Genomic DNA, 23619 nt, shown 5'->3' with positions numbered 1-23619 from the left:
GGGGTTATATCTTCACTTACTGTACCTACTACCTACATTACTGAATGCCTGGCAAGGGACAACATAAAATGAATATGTCCATGGATCACCAGTTGAAAACCTCTATATGCCCTATAGTAGTAATGTAGTATAGTAGCTATAGTGTTTGTTCAAAGCAGGGTTACTGTAGATGTGGAGACATTGAAACTGAACTGTTACTTAACTTTTTGTTTTAAACTGTGTTAACAAATAAATATCACTTACAGCATCTTTGTGTGTCTTTGATAATGATATAGTAACAAGTAACAACAACATAACTGTTATATTCTGAAGAACATGTAGACATCCCTGCTACTCGCACATCATCTGTACAGTATATACTGTATATCTTTGATTAGATTTGTGATTTTTCTTTCCTTTTTTACCCTCTACCTCAATATTCTCTCTACTAAAAGTACAAAATTATGGAGCATACACGAAAAAGATAATTTCACCTCAAAGCTGAACCTGATTCTCACAAGAAAGTCCACTACCACTACCATTACTACTACTACTACTAATAATAATAAATCACAACAACAACCATGGTACTGTTCTGTTCCCCTGTACAAACTGATGACATAAGAATAACTCAACTGCTCAAGTGGAAACAATTGTTTTCTTTCATCCAACATGAGCATCTTTGGTAGTTGTTGTTGCAAACAGCTTGTTAGTCAAATAGTTCCAATTGGTGGTTACGGGCGAGCATTCATCTGTGTTGAGATAGCCGTGAGAATTTTGCCCATAGTCTGTCCAACACAAGATTATATGACCATCTGTTTTGATTTCATTCTCTGGCCACACAAATAATAGGTCAATACAAACTCTGACGGCTTAGCAAATTACTGTGAAATGAAACAGACGCCCCCACAGAATACTGCCAACCTTGACAGAGCACTCTTTCATCTCTGGTCTTTTTAGAAAACAAATCTCAAGCCAGTAGAGTTTGGTGTTTCTTATTTGGCTTCTAACATTCTAAACAAATAATCACATTTCCCTTTCAAAAGTACATTTTATTTAAATTACTTTCCTTTACAAAATCATGTACACAATAAAAACAACACAGCATCACTTGAAACATAAAACAAATACTGGGACTTCTGGTAGATTAAAGTCTTAACAAAATATGTCAACAAAAATTAATTACATGAGAGAGAGACACTCGCTAATGGAAGAATTTTGAGTATAGTCTGAAACTCCCCCACCACCCACACACACACACACACACACACACACACACACACACACACACACACACACACACACACACACACACACACACACACACACACACACACACACACTTGCAAATACACTGCAAATATGCTCAATATCAGCTCTACATGATAGAAAAGGATATGAAATTGAAAAGCATAAAAGACTGCAAAAATATAAAATATATTCCTGATTTCAAGTACAACAGCATTCCACTGTATTCTAGGTCGTTAAGTGTTGTATTGTTGAAGGGAATTAGGACACAGAACAGCTCTCTGGGTATCTTGGTTGTCCTCCGTCTACATCTATCTGTAGCACCACGTTTAGACATTTATACAGTCGGTAACTCATTGGTACTGTTTATTTTAATACCTCTTACCCATTTGGATTTGGATGACACACTGATCATCCTTGTGCCCTGTTTAATCCTCCGGGTCCATCAGCCCTTTCCTCCATTTTGAAAGCCACTTGTGTTTACCGTAGATTTCCTGACTTCTATTCTCATTGATTGAGTCTCTGCTCGCGATTCTATCTTCACTCCATTGGAGATCCCCAGGGCTCCCAGCACAGTCTTCCCCGTCTTCAGGCTCTTGGACATTGGGATACGGGTCAGCCCTCCTCTGGGTGGCTGGGCCTCTTGCCCGGCCTGTTAGAAAGCAAAGAGAGAGGGTTCCGTTATAAAAGAAAGGAGAGGGGAGATAAATTGCAGGAAACATGCAAGGTAAATCACTGGGAGAAAGGAAAAACATATTACAGGTGAGTGGGGTTCCCTAAATTCAAAACAATGTCACCAATCATAAGTAAGTATCATATGGAATGAGTTTGTAAAAAAATGCAAATATTTATTCCTTCATTTCAAGCTGAGCTGGTGAGTGTTGACCCAGCCGAGGTTTCAGTGCGGCGTGCCAGCAGGAAGGCGCCGAGCCCCATGTGGCTTTTTGTGAACGTAAACAGAGCACAACAGCTATAAATGACAACATTGATTGTAACATGGTGGCAGTTTGCCACGTCATTACAGCTCCACTGTGCTCTGAGGTCTGTCCGTAAAGCCATCTGCACCACAAAGAGCAGATCATACGCTTCACTGGAACACCACCACAATGTTGCATCTTCACCCAACACTGTTACATAACAGCGGAGAGCGTAGCTGGCAATTACTTTTAAACATGTATGTGTTACTGTTTAGTGTTTACATGCTCATCATGCAGGACCAGGATGTGTTAGCGAAAAAAAAGAAGAAAGAAAACGTACCATTGTTTGTGATGGTCTGGAAGGGGTTGATGTAACCGGTGTAATGGTAATACTGCTCATCACTTTATTGGGAGAGGTTCTGGCAGTAGTGGTGGTGATCTGGCGAGGGGAACGCAAAACGGTCCCAGTGGATAAGGTCATCTCCTTGCAGTCGGTTCCAGCAGTGACAGGCCTGACCACCATCTTCGGTGCTGCACTGTTGCCTAGGTGAATGTGGATCTTGTTGTCCTCCGTGGTGGTGATGATGTTGGCATTGGCCTGGCACTTCCGGATTGGAACCGGGACCATCTGTTTCTCTGGAGTGACCTTGAACACGGCCCGGCCCATGGTCATCTCCTGAGGTTCTGGGGAGGCAGAGGTGTCAGGCACTACGGATGTACTGACCGTCATGATGGAAATCGGGGACAAGGGCCTTCCTGAAGCTGAGGATGAAGTTCGACTGCTCTCTGGGGACTTGGCCCTGGATATCGTTGTGATGGTGACAGGCGACTTGGCTCTCTCTGGGCCCCGTGGTCCAGCGGTGGTTCTGCCTCTCTGGTTAGCTGCAGTGTGTGTGGGAATGATTGTTATTTTGGGCTTAGGCTGGGCCAGGTTGGGGCTAAGGGGAGCAGAGTTGGAGAAGAAGTCTTCAGGAGGCGGGCTGCTGATCTCAAGTGTGGCTGTGCTGTTCTGGTGGTCGGGAGTCACTCGTATGTGCACGGGATGCCCTTGCTTTTGGGACACCGTCAGCTCAGAGGGCAAAGCCATCCCGTTAATGTGCAGCGGCTTTTCCAGGCTATTCCCCTGTGGGACATTTTCCTTTTTCCTCATCCAGGGAATCCAGGACTTCTTCATGCCTAATTCATGGCCAGATGAAGGGCAGCGCTCAAGACCACTGGTCTTCTCGGCTGGCTTCTTCAGGCATTTCTGCCTGAGATTACTCATGATGTGATTCTCTTCCTGGACCGACTTCCTGATGAACACAGCTGGGGTGTCCTCTTCCGCTGTTCCATTCGGAACCTCTGTCTGCACTCCAGTAGATGTCATAGCAATGTCTACCATCCTCCTCCCATTCAAGCTGGGCCGCAGCGCTCGGCTCTGTCGCTTTGTCACCTCAAGCTCTTTGGTGAGGTGGAAAACCTCAACGCCCATGTTCTTGGCCTTCTCCTCCTCCTCCAAGAACCTCTGCTGCAGCAATGTGTAATCCACCTGGAGCTGAGACAGCTGATCCTCTTTGTGCATCAGCTCATGGATCTTCTCCTTCAGGGCCACAACATCAGACTGTAGGTCTCTGGTCTTGGCCTCCTCTTTCTTGCAGCGCTGCTTGAGGTCCTCCTCCCGGCTCTCCTCCTCTCCTTTCTCTATCGCTTTGTTCCGTGCGATTTGGCTCCGCATTTCCTCCACCTGCTGAGAAAGAATGTTCGCCTTGTCTTGCTCTGTCATGAATCTTTTCTCCAAGAGGTCGTACTGGTCCTCTGTCTTGATCAGGTCTCCCTCTACCACCTCAAGCTGCTTGAGGCGATTCTTCAGTCGCTCAATTTCGAAAGTCAGTTCCTTTACTTTATTATCTTCTCTCTTACCAGCATCAGAGGCTTTATCCACTTCACACTTTACTATGTGCTTTGTGGATAGTTTTTCTGCTTGCTCCAGACTTTCCAAGGTCTTTTTCATCTGGCTGACCATGGAATTCAGGTCCTTGTTTTTATCCATTTCATAAACCAGCTTGGTGTTTAGCTCCCCCTTTTCTATTGTCAGAGTCCCCACTTTGGTTTCCATCTCGGATTTTAACTTCAGATATTTTTTGCTTTCATCTATCAATCTCTCAGTGACCTCCATGACCTTGCCCTCCTCTGCTGTGACCCTCTTGCTCAAGTCATCCTTTGTCCGCTCCTCTGACTTCATTCTCTCCATGAGAGTCTTTCTCTCATCCATCAAAGCGACAGTCAGTGACTTGAGCTTACTCAGGTCGTCCTTGAGGCTTAACTCTGACTTCTCTAATCTCAACTCGGAGGACTCAAGCTCTTTCATCCTGATCCTGAGCACCACAAGTTCGTCTGAGAGTTCTTTGGTCAGGCCTCTCTCTCTGTCCAGAGCAGCGTGCAACTGGGTGCACTCTGCCTTACTGGTGTTGAACGCTTCCTCAAGCTTCTCCAGCTCCATCATTCTCTTCTGGAGCTTCTCCACCTCCATCCTGAGGTCTTTGCTCTTACTGCCCTCCTCCTGCAGTCTCTTCCTCAACTCCTTACACTGGTTTTCAGTCTTGGTGATCTCCTCGTCCTTGCCTTCCATCTCGAGCACTCGTTTCCGGAGGTTTTCCAACTCGGCAATTAAGTTGGAGTTTCCGCACTCCCCGTTGCTGATCTTCTCCCTCAGCTCCTGCAGCTCCTCCTCTGACTTTTTCAAGGCCCGGTTGCTTTCCTCCAGCTCCTCCACTCTGTGCGACAGTCCAGAGATCTTGGTATTAAGCTGGCGGCCATGGGATTCCTGGTTGGCCAGCTTGGCGCTCATCTCCTCGTGCTGCTGGGCGAACTTGGCCGTCTTCTCCTTAAGCTCGGCGTCCAGGCTCAGCACCCTCTGACCGTCCTCCAGAGCGCGCCCACTGGCCTCGCTCAGCGCCTGCTCGCGCTGCTGCAGTTGCTGGCCGAGCTCTTGTACGCGCTGGCTCTGCTTGTCAATCTGCTCCAGGTGGAGTTGGCGCTCGTCCACCAGCATCAGGGCGAAGGACTTCAGCTTGACCAGCTCCTCCCGCACCTTGGCCAGTCGCTTGTTGTGCTCCTTCTCCTTCCGCACCTGGTAGGCTTTCTCGTTCTCAAGTAACTTCTTCAATCTGAAAGAGTTGAAGAATGACAGAAGATGATATATTAGCTTGGCATTTCATACTATGAATAGCTGTGGTTTTTCTCAATTATTTAGCATTTTAACATGCACTGTTTTGTTTGCATTCATCATCATTCAGCCATAAATACCATTTCCATTTCAGAGTAATCATTTCACAAAAATAGGCACCAATGGACGCAATTATATAGTGATTATTCTCAAAATAAATGTAGGTCACCACAAACTGTGATGTTATTAACACATTTGAAATATTTGAAACATTTAATGATTTTACACTATGCCAAACTTGAGTAGTGACAAGTGAAAACAACTATTTTCAACTATAACCTGAACCTACACCCTTCTGTAAAAGAAATGACAGGATAACTTGTAGGATATTTTAGGATCACATAAGTTGTCAAAGATCAACACAACTGACAAAATTACAAATTACAAATTACTAAATTTCCCCCTTGGGATAATAAAGGTATCTATCTAACTGCCAAACTGTTTCCATTCTTACTGATGGACTAGAGACTGAGAAGAGGAACTTTAACTGAAGCCCCCACATAGATCGAACGGTCTCTCCCTCTCTCTTTTCTTTCAGCCTCTTTCTATGCTGCTCATGTCCATTCTCATCCCAGTCCCCAACAAATTACATGCAAAGGGAATGCAAAACTGCACCATCTCTCTGTGCACTCCAAGTAAAGGACTAATAGAATGGTCAACCAGCACATTTTTGCAATGCAAAATAAACCAAATATTTTATAGACAGGATCTCTGCAAGGCAATTACGTAACTGCATCCAAGGAACAGCAACAACAACAGCAACAGCAAAAGAAAAGCTATGATGACCTTCATTCAAAACAAAGCTATACTGTCCTGGATATGTGTAAACAATCTTCAAGCTCCAATAATAACTTACCCACGGATGCCCTATACGCAGCTCATAAACATTAGTGCTTACAGAATCCACTGAAAGCAAACCAAAGCTGACAGGGGGCCCCCATGCACTCCAATATGTTCTCCACTACACCATCACATTCCAAGTATGTCATCAGGACAGTGAAAGGTGACTAAATACAGAGGAGCACAACCGACTGGACTTCAAGAAAATGTTGTCACTTTGCCCATAGAGATGTTGTGTGTGCATGTGAGAGACGAGACAGAGAGAGAGAGAGAGAGAGAGAGAGAGAGAGAGAGAGAGAGAGAGTGTGTGTGTGTGTGTGTGTGTGTGTGTGTGTGTGTGTGTGTGTGTGTGTGTGTGTGTGTGTGTGTGTGTGTGTGTGTGTGTGTGTGTGTGTGTGTGTGTGTGTGTGTGTACGTGTGCGCATGTGCGTGTGTGTGCTCATGTGAAGGAGGTGGAACCCGTGGTCAAAGGGAGGGCATTCAACCAGACTCCTCCTAAATGTGTGTTCTTTTTCATGTTTTTACTAACACTCAGCAGGGGGCCAAACAAACCTGTCAGAGTTTAAAATGGCACCAGAAAGAAAGTTGCTTTTTCATTCTTCTCACAGCAAAGTAAAGACCTACACTAGAAATGTAAAAAATATATAAATTAAGTATGAGTTTGAAAAATATATAAATTAACGCTGAGGATTCTACTGCATATTAACTGCTCTGGGGAAAAAAAAATCAGAAAAATAGATGAAGTCCAGTCTTTTTCTCTCTGAGAAGACAGGAAATTACCTCCTCAGACAGGAAGCTATAATATCACTGCTGTATGAGAAAGGACAGTAAGCGTGTCTACTAAAGTTCCACCCTGGGGGCGGGAGGTGTATGTGTGCGTGTATGTGTGTGTGTGTGTGTGTGTGTGTGTATGCGTGCGCGTGTGTGTGGGTTCTACATGTACTAATGAGAAATCCAGATAAGGATGAGCCAGGTTGAACTCCCCAGAGACAGACTGGGAAGGAATTCAAGGCACCCTGACAATACGTTTATGAGGTGCGGAGAGAAAAATGTTGCATGGTGTATAGATACAGTACATGTACAGCATAAACCGTAACATGGAGAGAAAGGAAAAAGCTCTATGAGAAGCCAGTTTTATCCCTCAAAAACATACTGTATATGGAAAAAACGAGAATATTGGGGTTTGCAGTTTCACCTAAAGTATCCCCTTCGTGAACGCATATGAGAGAGACTGTAGTTGGCCACCCATCACATACACGGATGCATTCAGTTTGAGTTTCTAAATGTAGATTCACAGTTTATGAACGATGATAAACAACCATGTTAATTCCTATTACCACGTGCCCTTTGTTTGCCAAGTGGGATTAGTGTGGCTGGCTACTGTACAGTGTAGCCGCCCAGGTTCCAGAACGCAGCACCTGATATTCATACTCCGCATTGCCAGAAGAGACTGAGAGACCTTAGCAATTGGCACTCTAAAATTACATCCATGCAAAGGTCAGCGTGATGATGTCAGGGCTACTTGGCGCCAATGGTCAAAGCCACGTAAGCCGATGTGGTTATTTTATCCTGACCTTCAGGTTTAAGACAAGGCCTGGCCCAGAGAGTGTAAGGACACTAAAAGACTCATAAACAGCTGTGGTCAAACTGAGAAGTAGAAGTGTCCTCAGAAATATCTTGACTGAGTTGCAGTGATAAGGCTAATACGCAATTCCGCGTTACTCTCTAATTTATGGCTGGATGAGCAATAAGCAAAGTAGTGAGGTGAGATCAAATTAACCACATGACCCCAAGCGTACCTATTCTGGGGGGGCAAACATTATGTGAAACAACACATAACAAGTTCACAACGCATCGCAATGCGATGCTTTGAGATCTTGTATATTGGCTATTTTAAGCAAAGAGATTTGGAGGAAGGGGCCTAGAACCTTGGTAGAAGAATAGTTTTTAAGTGGTTAAACTCAAAATGCAAGCTATAGGAATGATCCCTTATGCATCATTTGTGAATGTTATAGGCTATGTTCAACTTGTTTAGCATACATTCAATAGCACATGAGTTTAGAGGAAGATGACCACTTAAGGTTTCCAGAATTCCAGCCTACTATATATTATGAAAGCATGTTTTCCAAAGCCCATACACAGGTGCAATCCATAGGCTGATACCCTCTAAAAAAAAAAAAACACTTTCATCATGGAACAACATTTCACTCATCCAGTGTTTCCTGGGGAATTTGCGGGGAGGCGCTGCAGCGTGTCTATGTCGGGAGGCTGAGGACTGATGCAGACACGACCTGCCAAAAACCTGTCAAAACAACGTGTTATACACTAATGGCTGCTCTTGACAGAGAAAAAGCATTAAGTGCTCTGCAATACAGCCACAGTAATGACGCACAGCTTATGAGATTGATTTACTGTTAAAAGAAAGAAGTCAGACGCAAAGTAGAGTATTTCTTCACAGAATTTAAAATGTTTCTACAATGTGCATTAACCTATAAATGATTTTATAATATGTATTTTTAAGTGCATGTGGAATGTGGAAGCTAAAGGCTTTAAGACTGAATTGGAATCTATGTAATGCAATCTCTCTGTACATCATCTGTACATCTGCAGCAGTGGTATTTGGAGGTTTACAGCGTGGCTCTGAAAGAGTTTGCTGTCTATCAGAGTGTGTGTGTGTGTGTGTGTGTGCGTGTGTGCGTGCGTGCGTGCGTGTGTGTACTGTGTGTGTACTGTGTGTGTACTGTGTACCGCTGGCGACTCTGCATGTGCGACTTAAAAGTTCATAATGAAACAACCTTCAGGAATGGTAGATATTTCATCCATTAATCATTTTACATTCCTCCCTGCCAGCTAAACCTTTTGACAAATTGCCTTGCCCCCTAAGAGCGCAAATTGCTAATACCCACAACTAGCCCAAAAACAGCTTCCTTGGTGCCTGTTATTCACATTCCTGCACAAGTCTGGCACAAGATGTCTTGTTTTCTCATTCTTCACTCTCTCAAGGATGGCAGTAGTTATCTGACGGGTGAGGATGGGATGATGACAATGTTCCCACCTCGCTTTGACAAAACATGGGTGTCAACAAAGTGGCTTGCCAGGTATGACAGACATGGCGTGCGCGTGTGTGTGTCTGAACATTTCTCCTGCACATTGTTATCTAAAGTATGTCAAATTTGTGCAAATACTTGTATTAGTCATTCATTCATCCACCTGCTCATCCATCCATCCATCCATCCATCCATCTGCTCCAGGGGCGTCAATTGGGTATGGCAGGGGTATGCAGCTGCCATACCCTGGGTCCAGGGGGGGAAATAAAAGTTACCTTTAAATATAAATCCATGAATGTCTCTGTGTCTTTCTGTATTATGTTGTTAAATTACAGTAAAATAACTACAACATTTTACAAAATGGTCACTTTAACAAGGTATTGTGGCACATTTACTAACATGCCAAGTCCAGCTGCACTTGAACAACCGTTCCAGGCTGGCATATCCAGCCAAGAAACCGTAGAAACGGGGGGAAATAGAATGTACTTCTTAAGGTATGGCAACATGACTGGTGTCGCGCGCGTGCAAGACACCAGTCATGTTGCCATACCTTAGATTTTTCAGAACTGACGCCACTGATCTGCTCATCCATTCATCCATCAATCCATCCATCCATCCAGTCATACAGTTTATACAGCGTGGTCCAAATAAAATGCCTACCCTCTATCCAGCCACTCTCTGGGAGACTTTGACTTTTTGGGGTCACCTCCAAGACCTTCCCTACGTCTGCCATCAGAACCTGGCCAGTTTGGAGTCCTTGGGTGACACCAGTGGATGGGAATGTGGGCTCTGGCCGTGCTGAGGCGGCGCTAACTAGCAGAACACATGTGTCCCTTTCGCTCTCCCTGTGGGGTGACAGAGGGCAGCCTGAACGCACGCCAGCCGCCACACTGGAAACTACCTGGCAAGCGGTACGGAGGAGGTCACCTCTGGAGTGCATATGATCCATTCACCTGTTTACCACGCAGCCTTTTCTCAAAGTGGAGTCGGGGGACCCCCAGCAGGGTCCTTGAGGCTGTTCCAGGGGGTCCCAAATGAGTTAATGTAGCATGAAAATCTGTTTGACCACTTTAATCCTATTTTATACTTTGGCAATTCGACTGAATTAGCAGATCTCTTTGTGGGCTCAAAATGAATCATTTTAACCCCACAAATCCATATGGGGTCCCTGGCTTGTCTGGTGTTGCCAGCCTCTATCACTCACTTCGTTTTGGGAAGAGGGTCTGGGATTTCAGGAAGAGCTTTCATTTCTGGGGTTTGCCCCAAACCACGTGCCAGAAACCACGTGCCCCAAGCATACAACCCTGATTGGCCAACCCTTGAAGCTGGTTGAGGAAATAGAATCTCAATGGATCGGGGCCAGACCATACTACAACACCACTACCGACAGGGGGTGTTGTTGTGTTCGGTCTGGTTTTAACCAGGCAAGTCCCTGGCACCAAATCCTTTCGATAGGTGGTTCTTGACATGAGGACCATTGGCATATAGGATCAAATACAGAGAAGAGCAGACCAGGGGGCCGTGCAGAGCGAAGAGTAGTCTAATACTTCTCTTCAGTCTGGTTTGATCAGCAGTAGAGTTCAAGAAGCATAACTAGGTATTATGCCGATAGTTCTGACACTTAAAAGATGTGATCCTTACGTTTCGTGAACCTCCCATGTGTAGGAGACTGAAAACTCTACCGCTCTCACAAGATGGAATCCTGCGCTCATTACTAGCGTAAGTACTACTTGTCAACCGGTAGGTGTTCTAACTGACACCAGGGTCTACATTTCTCAATGGAAGAGCACAGAGACCATCCAGCTAATTCTGCAGATATGCAATTCATATTCTATATACATAGGCTACTCTACCATACAGATTGCTTAAAATGTTTTATTAATTAAAATAAGTTTAGGATTGCAGCTTTAAGCAAGTATCAGGTACATCAGAGAGCAATCATCGCCTCCATGAAGTCTTTTCACGATCTTAGCTGTCTATCACCTTCCATCTCGCACTCATCCATACATGAATCTTGCCTCCGGGTTAAACTAGGGTCAGACCCTGAATAACGTCAGCCAAGCAGCAGAATCCTGCTGAGCAAAGTTCAGGTTCGTTCATTTTAATGAATGCAGCCAGCCGGGGCCTTCACCGACTGGGCACACACACTGTGTGTGTGGTGCGCATATCAATAACATCTGCAGCCTGCTTGTCTTATGTCTTGGTTGCCATCACGACTTTACCAACCTTGCTAGACGTACCGTATCCCACTAATTATTAACCTGTGGGCAAGTGGAACCCCAAATAAATGGCAAAACGCTCCCATTTGATGAAAAACGCTCCCCAGATGATTAACTTAATGTGCAACATTGTTTTCTCACTCAACATTAAACAAACTAACGTTTAAGTGTATAGAGGGTGTCTGTACATTTCTAAAGTGACACATTAAAATACTTTTTAATACCACTAAAATGACAAAATAAACATTGGCCAAATTGTCAAATATTAGAGGCAGAAATTGTGAAAATAGCAGATCTACAAGCTTGTAGATCTGCTATGTTCACAATAGAACCGTGTTATATAAAATGTAATGCCTCAACTCTTAGTGCTTGTCAGGGTGGGGGGGGGGGGGGGTCCTCAGTTAAAATATGATTATTTTGGGGGTCACGACCTGAAAAGGTTGAGAACCACTGATTTACATCATACCCTAAAGGCAAGAGATCTTCGTCCACAAAAAGAAAGTGTCTGTTCGTGAGACCCCAAATGGCCCCTAGATTTGGGGTGTGAGCTTCAGGTGATCCCTTGATTGAAGGTGCCAAACGGCAATTGGGAGGGTCTTATGGACCCCGAGGATCAAAAAACACTGGCCTGAGGAGGAGGAACAGGTGTTTCTGAATCCTGAGCTCTGAGGCGGCGGCGTCGGTTCCAGGGTTCTCTGGTACAGTGGTTCCCAACCTTTTCAGGCCGGGACCCCCCAAAACAATCAGATTTGAACTGGGGACCCCCCCTCGGTGACAAGAACTTGGAATCTGGGTCTGGGTTTCCGAGGCTACGTTTAGTTTGACTCGGCTCCACAGATAAATATTGTGGAAAATCACCAATCTACAAGCTCACAACGCCTCACAATGCAAGGCGTTGTGAGCTTGTATCTCGGCTTTTTTCACAACCTTTGCCTCTTTATTCTATTATTTGACCATTCGGACAATGTTTGACCAGTTTTTATGGTGTAGTTTGTTGATTACTTTTGATGCAATAACAGTCTTTTTCTTTTTTTCCTTTTTTCTTTGGTATTAAAAAGGTCTTAAATGTCTTCAAATTGTCGCTTCAGTGTCATCTGAGGACCCCCCCAAAAATCCACAAACCCCTTTGAGATTAAACTATGATGACTCTTGATGGTCAATACTCCTCTGATCATAGCTTGGGTGCCAAATCTCCATTTATCTAATGAACTTCATGCTCTGTTATTGTATCCATTTGTAACTCTGAAGAGTGTGCAAATGTAACCAAATGGACCGTTCACTTCCAAGTCCCTCTGGTACACATTTTTACACATCTGTACACTCTATCTCTTTGCTGTAAACGTATGGTCCTCGTATCTTAGCCCCCTGATCGCGGCAGAACTGTCCTGACTGTGATTTAGCTGCCTGCTATGTTCCCTCCCTGTGAACGCTGAAAGGAGAGACGGCTGAGGGATAGTGTGTGTCCATCGGGTCAATCCAGTAAGGCACCGTTTGAAGTTTTCGACAGTTTATGAAATGCAGCTGGGACTGTAGTACCTGGCCCCTGGTCTGTTCTACAGATGACTGGCCATATAAATTACACACATGCGCGCGCGTGTGTACACACACACGAACAGTATACATACTGCATCTGTTATCCTTCTCAGAGCTTTTGGATACTGTACTGTATGCATTTATACAACAGCTCAGCCAATAAATGTTTTAGAATCTGTTTAGGAGAAAGGGCAGCAATCTGCTATGGGTCACGTATAATAACAAAGCAAACTCCTGAAAACCTTCCTCCAGTCTAACCTTGGGATTACTCAATCACACACATATATATATCACACACACACACACACACACACACACACACACACACACACACACACACACACACACACACACACACACACACACACACACACACACACACACACACACACACACACACACACACACACACACACACACACACACACACACACACACACACACACACACACACACACACACACACACACACACACACAGAGAGAGAGAGAGAGAGAGAAAGAGAGAGAGAGAGAGAGAGAGAGATCTGATCTACAGGCTCACCACACAACATGACACATTGTGAGCAGGTGCATGGCTATGACGAAAAATAAATAAATAAATACGATTTTGTCTATAATGAGTGAAATTTCCAAAATCAGGACATAAGGGTTATAGTGGTTAAGGAACATTTCCAACCGTATCGTCATAATAATGGGCTGTCAATCAATGCTCAGTATGAGACGGTACCATTTCTGTGTACATGCTGGATGTCTCAGAGGTGGACTGTGTGGGTAGTTCAGAAACCTGCCTACCAACGTACAGTAGTGTTGATTTTGTCGACTAAAACTATGACCAAAAAAATGTTTGTCGACTTTTTTCACTGGCGAAAACAAAAAACTAAACAAAATAAGAACTAAGATATGATGAGTAAATATATTGCAAATCTTGTCAACAAATAAAAACTAGACTAAAATGTTAGGGAGGGACTAGTGGAGAAGAGATCCAGTAGAGCTAAAAGACTAAAACGAAATCAAAATTTGCTGTCAAAAATAAGATTTATTTTCGACAAAGAAATAAAAAGGTCTATAGGCCTACAGCAACTATAATTAAGGTATTCACTGATGCCTATGACTATGACTCAAAGAGCAAGAGAGGTCTCGTAAGCAAACTGTGTGATGGTATGTCATTGAAAAAAGATTCTACAATGTATATAAAACAACGATGCGAAAGATAATGATGTAAAATATTGATGATGTATGGTTGGATACATGGAAAACACAATCAACAACAACCAACTCTTTATCTTGGAGAGACTTCAGTTGGAAAAAACAGATACGCTTCTTTATAACGCATAAGCAAAAGTCCAAGTAATCAGGCTTTTTGGACTGATTTGCCTGAATTGGACTGCTGGAGGGATTGTGTTGAAACAGCTGTAGATCATGCGCACATCTTTTGGTCTTGCCCTGTGATACAACCCTTCTGGATAGAAGTAACAACACTGGTTTCAAAAATAATGGGCTGAATCCTTGTATCTTGGACAATTTCCAGATAGACTGTGTCAGGACGATTCTTATTTACTCAAGATACTACTCGTGGCAAGTAAAAAAGCTATAACTAAGAACTGGTTACAGAAAAAAAAAATCCTACTATAGACCTACCGTAATTGCCGGACTATAAGCCGCAACTTTTTTCCCATGCTTTGAACCCTGCGGCTTATACAACGATGCGGCACATTTGTTTTTCGTTCTAAATTTAGCTTGTGCGGCTTATATTCACGTGCGGCTAGTCCAGCAATTACGGTATATGTTGATATTGTGAAACAATACACCCTTTGTTAGCCTTCTGGTTGGTCCCTGACTGACCAACCAGCAGGCTCTATCTGCCTTGTCCCGCCCTGGTTCCGCCTTTTTTACGCTGAATTTGCTAAAACATAATTTTGGGAGAAATGAAATCATTTAAAAACATGCTGAGTCACTATACTGCCACTGAGCAGCTCCATTTGAAAGAAACCACATTTGAAATGAGAATTGAATATACAGAATAACAATATTAAGCAACTGAATTACAATGGTAGTGGATGGAGTGTCCCACCGAGTGTCCCACCAAGACAAAGCAACCAATGGGTGTGAAGAGGGGCCGGACAACGGGCGGGACTTGACAAAGGGTGAATTGCATCTTCTGGAACAAAAGACCTACACTCTGAGACTCCAAAAGGAGGCAGAAGAAAGGAAATGGGAGAAATGGCTCAGACATTTGGGTGATGCCTCTGATTCTTTATGAAGGTTGATATCATACATATACAATACATGTTATATTAATCCTGTAAGCATAACTGTCTGACAACTGTCAACCGTCCCATGACCTCTTTTATTTTTTATTTTTTTTCTGCACCTTATTTTTGTTCTACTTATTATTTGTATTTCTTACATGTTGTTTTATTGTTTTGTATTGTAAAAAAAAAAAAAAAAAAGAAACTTCGAGAAATAAAGAGTTGAATAAAGAGAGAAAAAAATTGCTGTCAAAATCAACACTGTACCAATGACATCAACGGTGAGGTTTCCAAGCTAATGGAAACTACAGCCTTATTTCTCCTCCTGGAACGTTAGGACGCTGAAATAGAAGCCGTTGTCCTTGCATCAAGAACAAATAAAAACTTTTGAAATCTTCGTTTGGATTTACCACAGATGATGTCATCGGTAGCACGCACATTTTTAGAACCGCCGAGGTTCACCTCTGAGACACAGAGCATGTAGACAGAAATGGCACCAACCCAGTGAGCATGCATAAAGTGAATGGAAAATCGAGTGGCAAATCGAGTGGCAAAGTGAGTTAAAGAATAGGACTTTTCCGTTTGGATGTATGGGCTGTCAAGGCCGGACAGTAGTTTTTTTTGGGTATGATGATGATGTCACGGGCATACGCTCTCTACTGTATATGGAGTTTATGTTGAAAAATCAAACCTCGGTTCGAAGTGGAGCGGTGAATTTGAGCAGCTGTACCCTATGTGAGTGAGTGAGTGAGTGAGTGAGTAAACTGTGCCTGTGAGTGAGTGGTGAGTGTGCCTGGCCTGCACAAAACAGCGCCCCTCCTTTAACTAGTGTGTTGTGTGTGGCCACTCAAGGTATTGCCAGGCTACGGACATGGCCAGCCAGCCACCCACCCAGCCAGCCAGCCAGCCAGCCACCCAGCCACACACATACCCACGGACATACCTGTCTATTGGGAGCACTTTCACCGCTCCAAAAAGCAAAATGTTCAATTTAACCTAAACCCCTCCTCACTTCTTTGATAAAAGACTGAGCTGTTTCTACGGTGATTCCCATAGTGAGACACAGAGGGAAGTTGACAAATAACAATAGGCTACTGGAGCTTTTATTGTCAACATACAACGTGAGGTTGTTTTCTTTTACTGGCCACTTCTTTCACATCTTTCTTTCAATTTATAGTGTACACACACAAGAAGATACAGGTACAGCACACTGGAGGTGTTCATGATGGTCTGAGGACCGAAATGTCCCCTCTCTGTGTCACTTTAATTTCATCGTGCCACTTTTGCACTTTCAAAGACTATATTTTTGCATCCAAAAAGGCCTCAATGTTACTTTGTGAGTGTGCAAGCTATCTTTTTGTTTGTGAACTTTCATGCTTGCCTCTTCCACCTGTCTTCAGCCCTATCTAGTAAGCATGAGTTTAGAGCGCAAACTTCTTTATCTATATTTTTCGTACAGTAAAACATAGCATACATGAGAGCAAGCCAACAAACACAGTGTAAACATAGATGGCCAAATGAGGTTAGACTAGAGAGTGTGCAGGGTTCTGCGAAGCAGCATTGTTGCGAGGTCAGCAACAGGTCAAACACACACACAAACATGCACTGAACGGCTGAACGCTTTCATCTCCGTGAGAGTAGTTTAATTAAGTCGGGCACTCTAATACACGCGCAATGCATGCACATACACACTGTGCTTGCACACGCGCACGCACAGTGGCAGGCTTGTTCAATCTTTCTCTGCACAAAATCCTCGTTGCTAAAGGTGAAATTTGTTTGTTAAAATAAGTGTCTAATATAAGATCTATATTCCCATACTCTCCAGCTATTTAGTAACACATTTTTGGGTCAGGATACCAATTTCATCCAATGAGGAGAGAGAACGCATACGGGATACAAAAATGAGCAGACAATTGCTCTTCCCAGATTCAGTCCCTATCTCTTTGTCACCTCTCTCCTTCAATCTCCCTAAATGACTAAAATATGACTAAAAGTAAATGAAATATTATTCAAAATACTATGACTAAAACTACATCAAAATTTGCTGTTAGAATGAACTCCTTTCCATTACTGTCTTTGTTTCTTTCCTCACTGCGTCGCGATGCAACGCATTGTGAGCCTGTAGATCTGCTATTTTCAAAAGCTTTTGTATACATTTGAAAACTTGAAATGGGACATTCTGCATAATGAGTACTTTCTACGTTTGTCACTTTAAGTACATTTTTATACCAATACTTTTGTACTTTTACGAGAGTCCAGAGTATTTCTCACATTGCAGTATTGACACTTTTACTTTAAGTAAAACATTTGAGCACTTTTCCCACCATGCACTGCCTCCCTCTCACCTCTCTCTGTCCTGCTCCAGGAGGTTGGTGAAGTCGTCGCTCTTGTTCATGTAGTCGGCGTGCTTGTGCTTCTCGCTGTGCAGCTCGTTGACCGTGTGCCTGTGGCACTTCTCCGCCAGCAGCAGCTGGCCCAGCATGCGCCGGTACGTCTCCTTGTGCTGCTCCTGCAGGCGCTCCAGCTGTGAGGAGGCGCACGCACACACACGCACACGCGCACGCGCACACAGACACGCACACACACACACACGCGCGCACACACACACACACACACACACACACACACACACACACACACACACACAGGGGTGGGTTGATATGGTGATAAATATCGTTGAGACAATACAATGTCTCCACGATATGCCCTTTCAGAGATATCGTATATATATATTGTGATACAATGAGGGAGCCTCAAAATTCCTTCCAGAATTCATTTAAACCTGCATTTTTGTCTAAATCAGTAGTTCTCAGACGTTAAAATGTCAAGGTCTCCCCTTAACTCTGACAGTATACAAATGAAACCAACTATTTGGTTTCATTTGTATTCTGTCAGAGTTATATACTTGTAACTAAGGCTCAATTTAGACCTCCCAAAAGGAACTCAGAGAGTCCCTGGACCCCACTTTGAGGACCACTGGTCTAAATGGTCTGTTACTCCCTTTTCTTTTAGTTTTTGTTACTATGTAGGTGGTTGTACTGTAACTTGGAAAAATAACCATAAAAACCAACATGAAAAAGAATCGTGTATCGTGATACAGCTTGGAAAAATATCGTGATATTGTATTTTTCCATATCGCCTGCCCCTACACACAAACACAAACGTTTGTATTATCTTGAGGCAGATTCAAGGAATGCTTTCTAAATCGGTAGTTCTCAAACCTTTCTGTGCCAAGGACCCACAAACACACAGTGTTCAGAAGGTGGCAGGCACTTCATCCTGTTGGGGGTTTATTTCCCAATAATGACCTCCTTACGGCACATTATCCCGCTTATTACAAGGCTACTTACGAGCGAAATCAACAATTTGACACGGATTATTGATTCAAAAGGGTTTTATTAGCTTACAAGTTTACACGCTTCCATAGCAACGTAAACAGAGGCCAAGCAGCAGTCTGTTATTGAGAACAGCTGTCTGCTATGCAGAAATAATGGCCTGCAGAATGCTTTGTGAATGGAGCATTCAGCAAAGTAGTGCAATAATAGTAGATACTTTGAATTATTGTAGGACTTTAGTTGCAGTATATCAAAAAAAGATAGTTTTAGCCTGAAAAGTTGACTTTTTCCTTAACCATTATTGACAGGCACAGTGGAGATAGTAAACATGGAGAGAGAGTAAGGCTGGGAATTCCAGAAGTCTGGAATTTAAAATGTACTTGAGTAAAAGTATTAAAGTATTGGTATCAAAATGTAGGCTACTTAAAGTACCAAAAGTAGAAAGTACTCATTATGTAGCGCGACACATTAATGCGTTTCTGATCCATGTAACACTGATAAGAACTAGATGTGCGCGCAGGTCGGTAAAAAAATTAGCCAATGAAACCAGCGCTCCCCAAAACAACAGGTTTGGGGATTGGCGGAATTGATTACATGATACAGTCACCTGTGCATTTAGTCTCAATGTTTTGTAAACAAGAAACGTGTCTATTGTGAGCTTGCAGATCGGCTATTTTCAAATGGCCGAAGTGTATATAGGGCTGAATGGGTTAAATGTTTTAAAAGTAACTCGTAACTAAAGTTTTCAAATAATTGTAGCGGCGTAAAAGTACAATATTTCCCTCTGAGATGTAGTGGAGAAGAAGTAAAAGTACTGGACATTGGAAATGCTCCAGTAAGTAAAAATACCTCAAACATTTACGTAAAGGAATAGTTCAACCCCAAAAGGACTTTTTTTTCTATCAATTACTCACCCCAAAAGGCAATAATTTGATTATAATAAATGTAACCCCATTGATTCCGGATGGGGACATACGTTAATGCCTTTGTGTCTCCGTCTGGAATCAATGTGGGTAAATTTACTATAATCAAATTATTGGCTTAGGAATGCGACAAAAACAAAAAAACATGATTGAACTCAAGTCTCCATTGGGTGGGTAATCTATAGAAATCAATAAAAACTAATTTGGGGTGAACTATTCCTTTAAGTACAGTACTTGCGTAAAAATACTTTCCACCACTGGGATCTGCACATACTGACCTCGGCCATAGGCCTGTGGTAGACTCCGTGTTGGTCTGGCTTCACGCCAGTGAGTTGTCCGTCCCTCTGCAGGGCCTGGAGAGCCGAGCCCGGGGCTGCAGAGCCGTAGCGTGACTCCAGGACCTCTGGAGAGGTCCTCTGCTTGGACCTCAGAACATGGATGACGTCTTCTCTGGCCTGAACACACAGGGTGAGACATGCAGCAGAGAAGATGCTGTTAAATATGTTCACCACATGAACCCTAGTGTAGCGTCCCTATTCTAGACACGTCATGATAGGGGAAACATTCAGCAACAAGGGGCAAAATGTGATCTACAAGCTCACAATCTATGATCAATCTTTGACCCAGGTCGGATATAAGGATGAGACGATATGAAAATGTCATATCGCGATTATTGTGACGAAAGAAATCGCGATTTACGATATTATCACGATAATCAAAATCCATTATCCTGGGGCGGAACATTTGCCAAAAAATAGCAGATCTACAAGCTCACAACGCGTCGCAATGAGCCTGGCTATTTTTTGGCAAAGACAGAATCAGTGCTGGTGATCTGGTATTAAACCAAGAACAGATCTTCTCAAATGTTCTATTATCTATAGAGCTGTAATAGGATGGAACACATTGCCTATTTGTGTAACTAATACAAGCAAAGCAAAACAAAAATACTTTTTGGTAATGCCAAATGTATGATTACACAATAATTGGTTGTCAACATGCTTTGCAAGTTTTTGATCACATTTTTGATCACGATATGTTCAGGGAAAGAACTATTTTTATTTATCTATTTATCAAGCTTCCTCTTGCAAGTATATATCAGCCACTGATCTTTACATGAGTATAATCATAAAACAGATCAGAAAATGTGTTTTTGTTTTTCTGCAGTGCATGTCAAAACCCCCGTCAACCACAAGATGGGGCAATAGTGCAGTAAAAAAGCACAGCCGCACAATGTAAGGAATATTTAGTTTGACTTTATCTTTCATTGATTTCTGACACATATTCAATAATATATAGGCCTAATAGGGACACGTATAGTATTATAGGTTATCAAGGTAATATTATTGTTGGCTTGATAACACAGAATACTGTCCCTAAAGTAAACGGCAACATTTAACTCTAGGCAGTGGTTCTCAACCTGCTTTGAGCTCTGGACCCAGTCTAGCAAGCTTTTCCCCCACACACTATGCCTAATACCTATTAGATCAAAACATGTAAAAGTAAACATTTTAAAACATTTTCCCATGGACAGCTGAGAAACAAAGTGGGGTCCAGGGTCCCTCAGTTTTTTTTTTTTTTAGTATATACGACGAGTAAGACGCTTAGCCCTGCGAGGTCGCAACATGTCTTCTGATGTACAGTATATCGGACCAGTTACCCATATATGGAGACCCCTGATATATGGAGATCCATGTATATGGAGATATGAGACCCCAAACATGCTTACTCGGTTATTCGTTATGTGAAAGTCCTATGATGTCTATGAGATCTGACATCATACATACATATACTGTACATACATACATACAATCCCTATTATGCCATATGGAGATCCCCGTCTGTAGAACCAGCCACACAAATATGGGCTGTCTTGGCCATATATGGATTCTGTTAGTGTGGTATGTGGCCGATGTGGCCTCTATACAGTATGGGCATTCCCGTATGAAGTCCTGTTAGATATGGGCTTAATATTGATGACATCAGGGATCTCTATATAAGGGCATAAAAGGGATTCTGTTCAGTGTGGTTCCCCTGACATCAAAGTGATGTCAGAGGGTGATGTCAGAGCGTCAAACCGAGCATAGACAGACAGAGACAAGATGTGACCGTTTTCATACTAAACTGCGACCTACGGTCGCAATAATTAATTACTCCCTCCCACATGCACAGCATGCGCACATGTGCGTGTGTAAATATACAGTACGCACTTATGTGGTCACTGAATGAAATAACTGCTGTGTGAATTAACATGGCGAGCGGTCATTATCACCTCAAGGCAATAGCCACACACCGCCGACACCACTTTATCACATGAAAAAGGAGATTTGAACCAAAGTTCACATCCCCTGCTGGCCCCAGCCCCTCCTCCTGCATATCAGATAGGCCTACGCACACAATGGATATGGTCAACATGGTAGAGCACACCACTGTTTGGGGGGGTTCTAAATGGACCCTAAGGTCTGAAACTCTGAGGGGCCTTTTCCACTGGCAAAGATCCCGTTTGGGTTCTTTCTCCCGCCTATGGGATGAACCGTCCAGAGGTGAGCTTTTCCACCAAGAATCGAGTTGGTTCCGAACCGTAAAAGTATTCCCATAGGCGAGAGAAAGAATCCGAAACGGTTCTTTGCCGGTGGAAAAGGCCCCTGAGAGTGTACAAATGGAAACAAAAGGACCCTCACAGGTCCATTTATTTCCATTTGTACACTGTCATGTACATGGGTTATGGGTGTCCTTGCCGTATGACAGGGTTCCCCAATTAGTTTTCCCCAAGGGCCGTATCATGTCTAGGGTAACAAGCCGAGGGCCACAACATTGCAGGGTACAATGTCGTCGCCGTCGGGTGAAAATCTTGTATGTCCAAAACCGTTCGTTTTGCATTTATCATTTTAAAAATGATTTAAACTAGTGAAAACAGCCGATCTACAAGCACACTGTGCTTGTAGTTCGGCTGCTTTCACTACTTTTGTGAGACGGCCTTGAATGATGAAGCAGGGCTTTACTTTGCGAAAGAACGTACACATTTGGAGATACGAGGTTTCCACCTGACAACGACGATATATTAGTGTTGTTGCTGCTCTTATACCACCATTATTACTGGGGTTGGTGGGGGCCTGACTGTAGCCACCCGCGGGCCGCAAATGGCCCGCGGGCCGCCTATTGGGGAACCCTGCATGCCGTATGAGCTCACCTGAACTTCTCCCTCCATGATCCCCAGCAGCTTGAGCAGGTCGTCTTTGCTCAGGTCCATGACGCCCGTTTTCTGCTCCACGGCCTCCTTCTCTTTGTGGGAGATCACCTCCGCCTCCAGCTTCTCCTCGTCCTCCTTCTGCTGACCTTTGGCCTTCAGGTTCTTCATGGGCAGGCCCACTTCCTGCTCCTGTTTGATGTGGTTCTCGCCCTGGGGGCCCACGCAAAGCACCCCGTTGGCCGGGCTCTCCATGCCGCTGCTTTTAGATCGCATCGTCTACCTGCAACACCGCGGGAAGACGAAAATGACCGTGAGAAGTTTGCTAAATAGGTTCTAGGTCAGGGGTCTTCAACGTTTTCAGGCCAAGGACCCCTTAGTTGAGAGAGAGATTAAGCAGGGACCCCCCACAAGCTTTTCATAGATTTAATATTGTTTCATTCATCGTTTGACAGCACGATTATGAGTGTATTTTGGATTCATGTCAATTTGTGTTTTCAGATATTTAACCACTTGAACCATCAATACTTAATAAACTTGACCTTTCACTCAGTATTTAGTCTGCTCTTTTTCCCCCTCTACACCAAACCTCTTTCGTTCCCAGAATACAAACACTAGGGTTCACGTGGTTAATATAAAAAAGGAGAAAAAAGTTTCTATCACACAAATATTTGGAGGACCCCCTATAGGGGTCCTGGACCCCCTGTTGAAGACCCTTGTTCTAGGTGTATAGGTGTAGCTCCCAGTTAGTACGGCCAAGACCCGGCACACAACAACCCTGCAAATCGGGCACAGCCATGTTGGCACGTCAGGTTGTGCATCAGTCTGGCGAGTGGGAGCCTTGGGTTAAATCCCAGCTCATCGCGTATCACTACATATGCACAGCAGCCATATTGGAAAGAAATTAGGCCCCGATCCTTACTTCCCTCACAGGTGAG

The 23619-nt window shown here is 43.5% G+C and overlaps 1 protein-coding gene across 1 annotated transcript; it reads right to left on the bottom strand.

The window, feature by feature from the left end:
- Positions 1 to 1672: 1672 nt before the first annotated feature.
- LOC308306184 (filamin-A-interacting protein 1-like) lies at positions 1673 to 22957 on the bottom strand (the record flags this gene model as incomplete). The annotated part of the gene is made up of 5 exons (XM_080751085.1): positions 1673 to 1879; positions 2485 to 5290; positions 17585 to 17763; positions 19776 to 19952; positions 22685 to 22957. The coding sequence occupies 5 exons, from the start codon at positions 22955 to 22957 to the stop codon at positions 1673 to 1675; spliced, it is 3642 nt and encodes a 1213-aa protein (XP_080607211.1).
- Positions 22958 to 23619: the final 662 nt, after the last annotated feature.

The sequence above is a fragment of the Nannobrachium achirus genome, assembly GCF_963921795.1.
Source record: "Nannobrachium achirus genome assembly, chromosome: 20".
Classification (NCBI taxonomy): Eukaryota; Metazoa; Chordata; class Actinopteri; order Myctophiformes; family Myctophidae; genus Nannobrachium; species Nannobrachium achirus.
The sequence above is the reverse complement of the archived record's forward strand: the minus strand, read 5'-3'. Positions and strand labels throughout refer to the sequence as shown.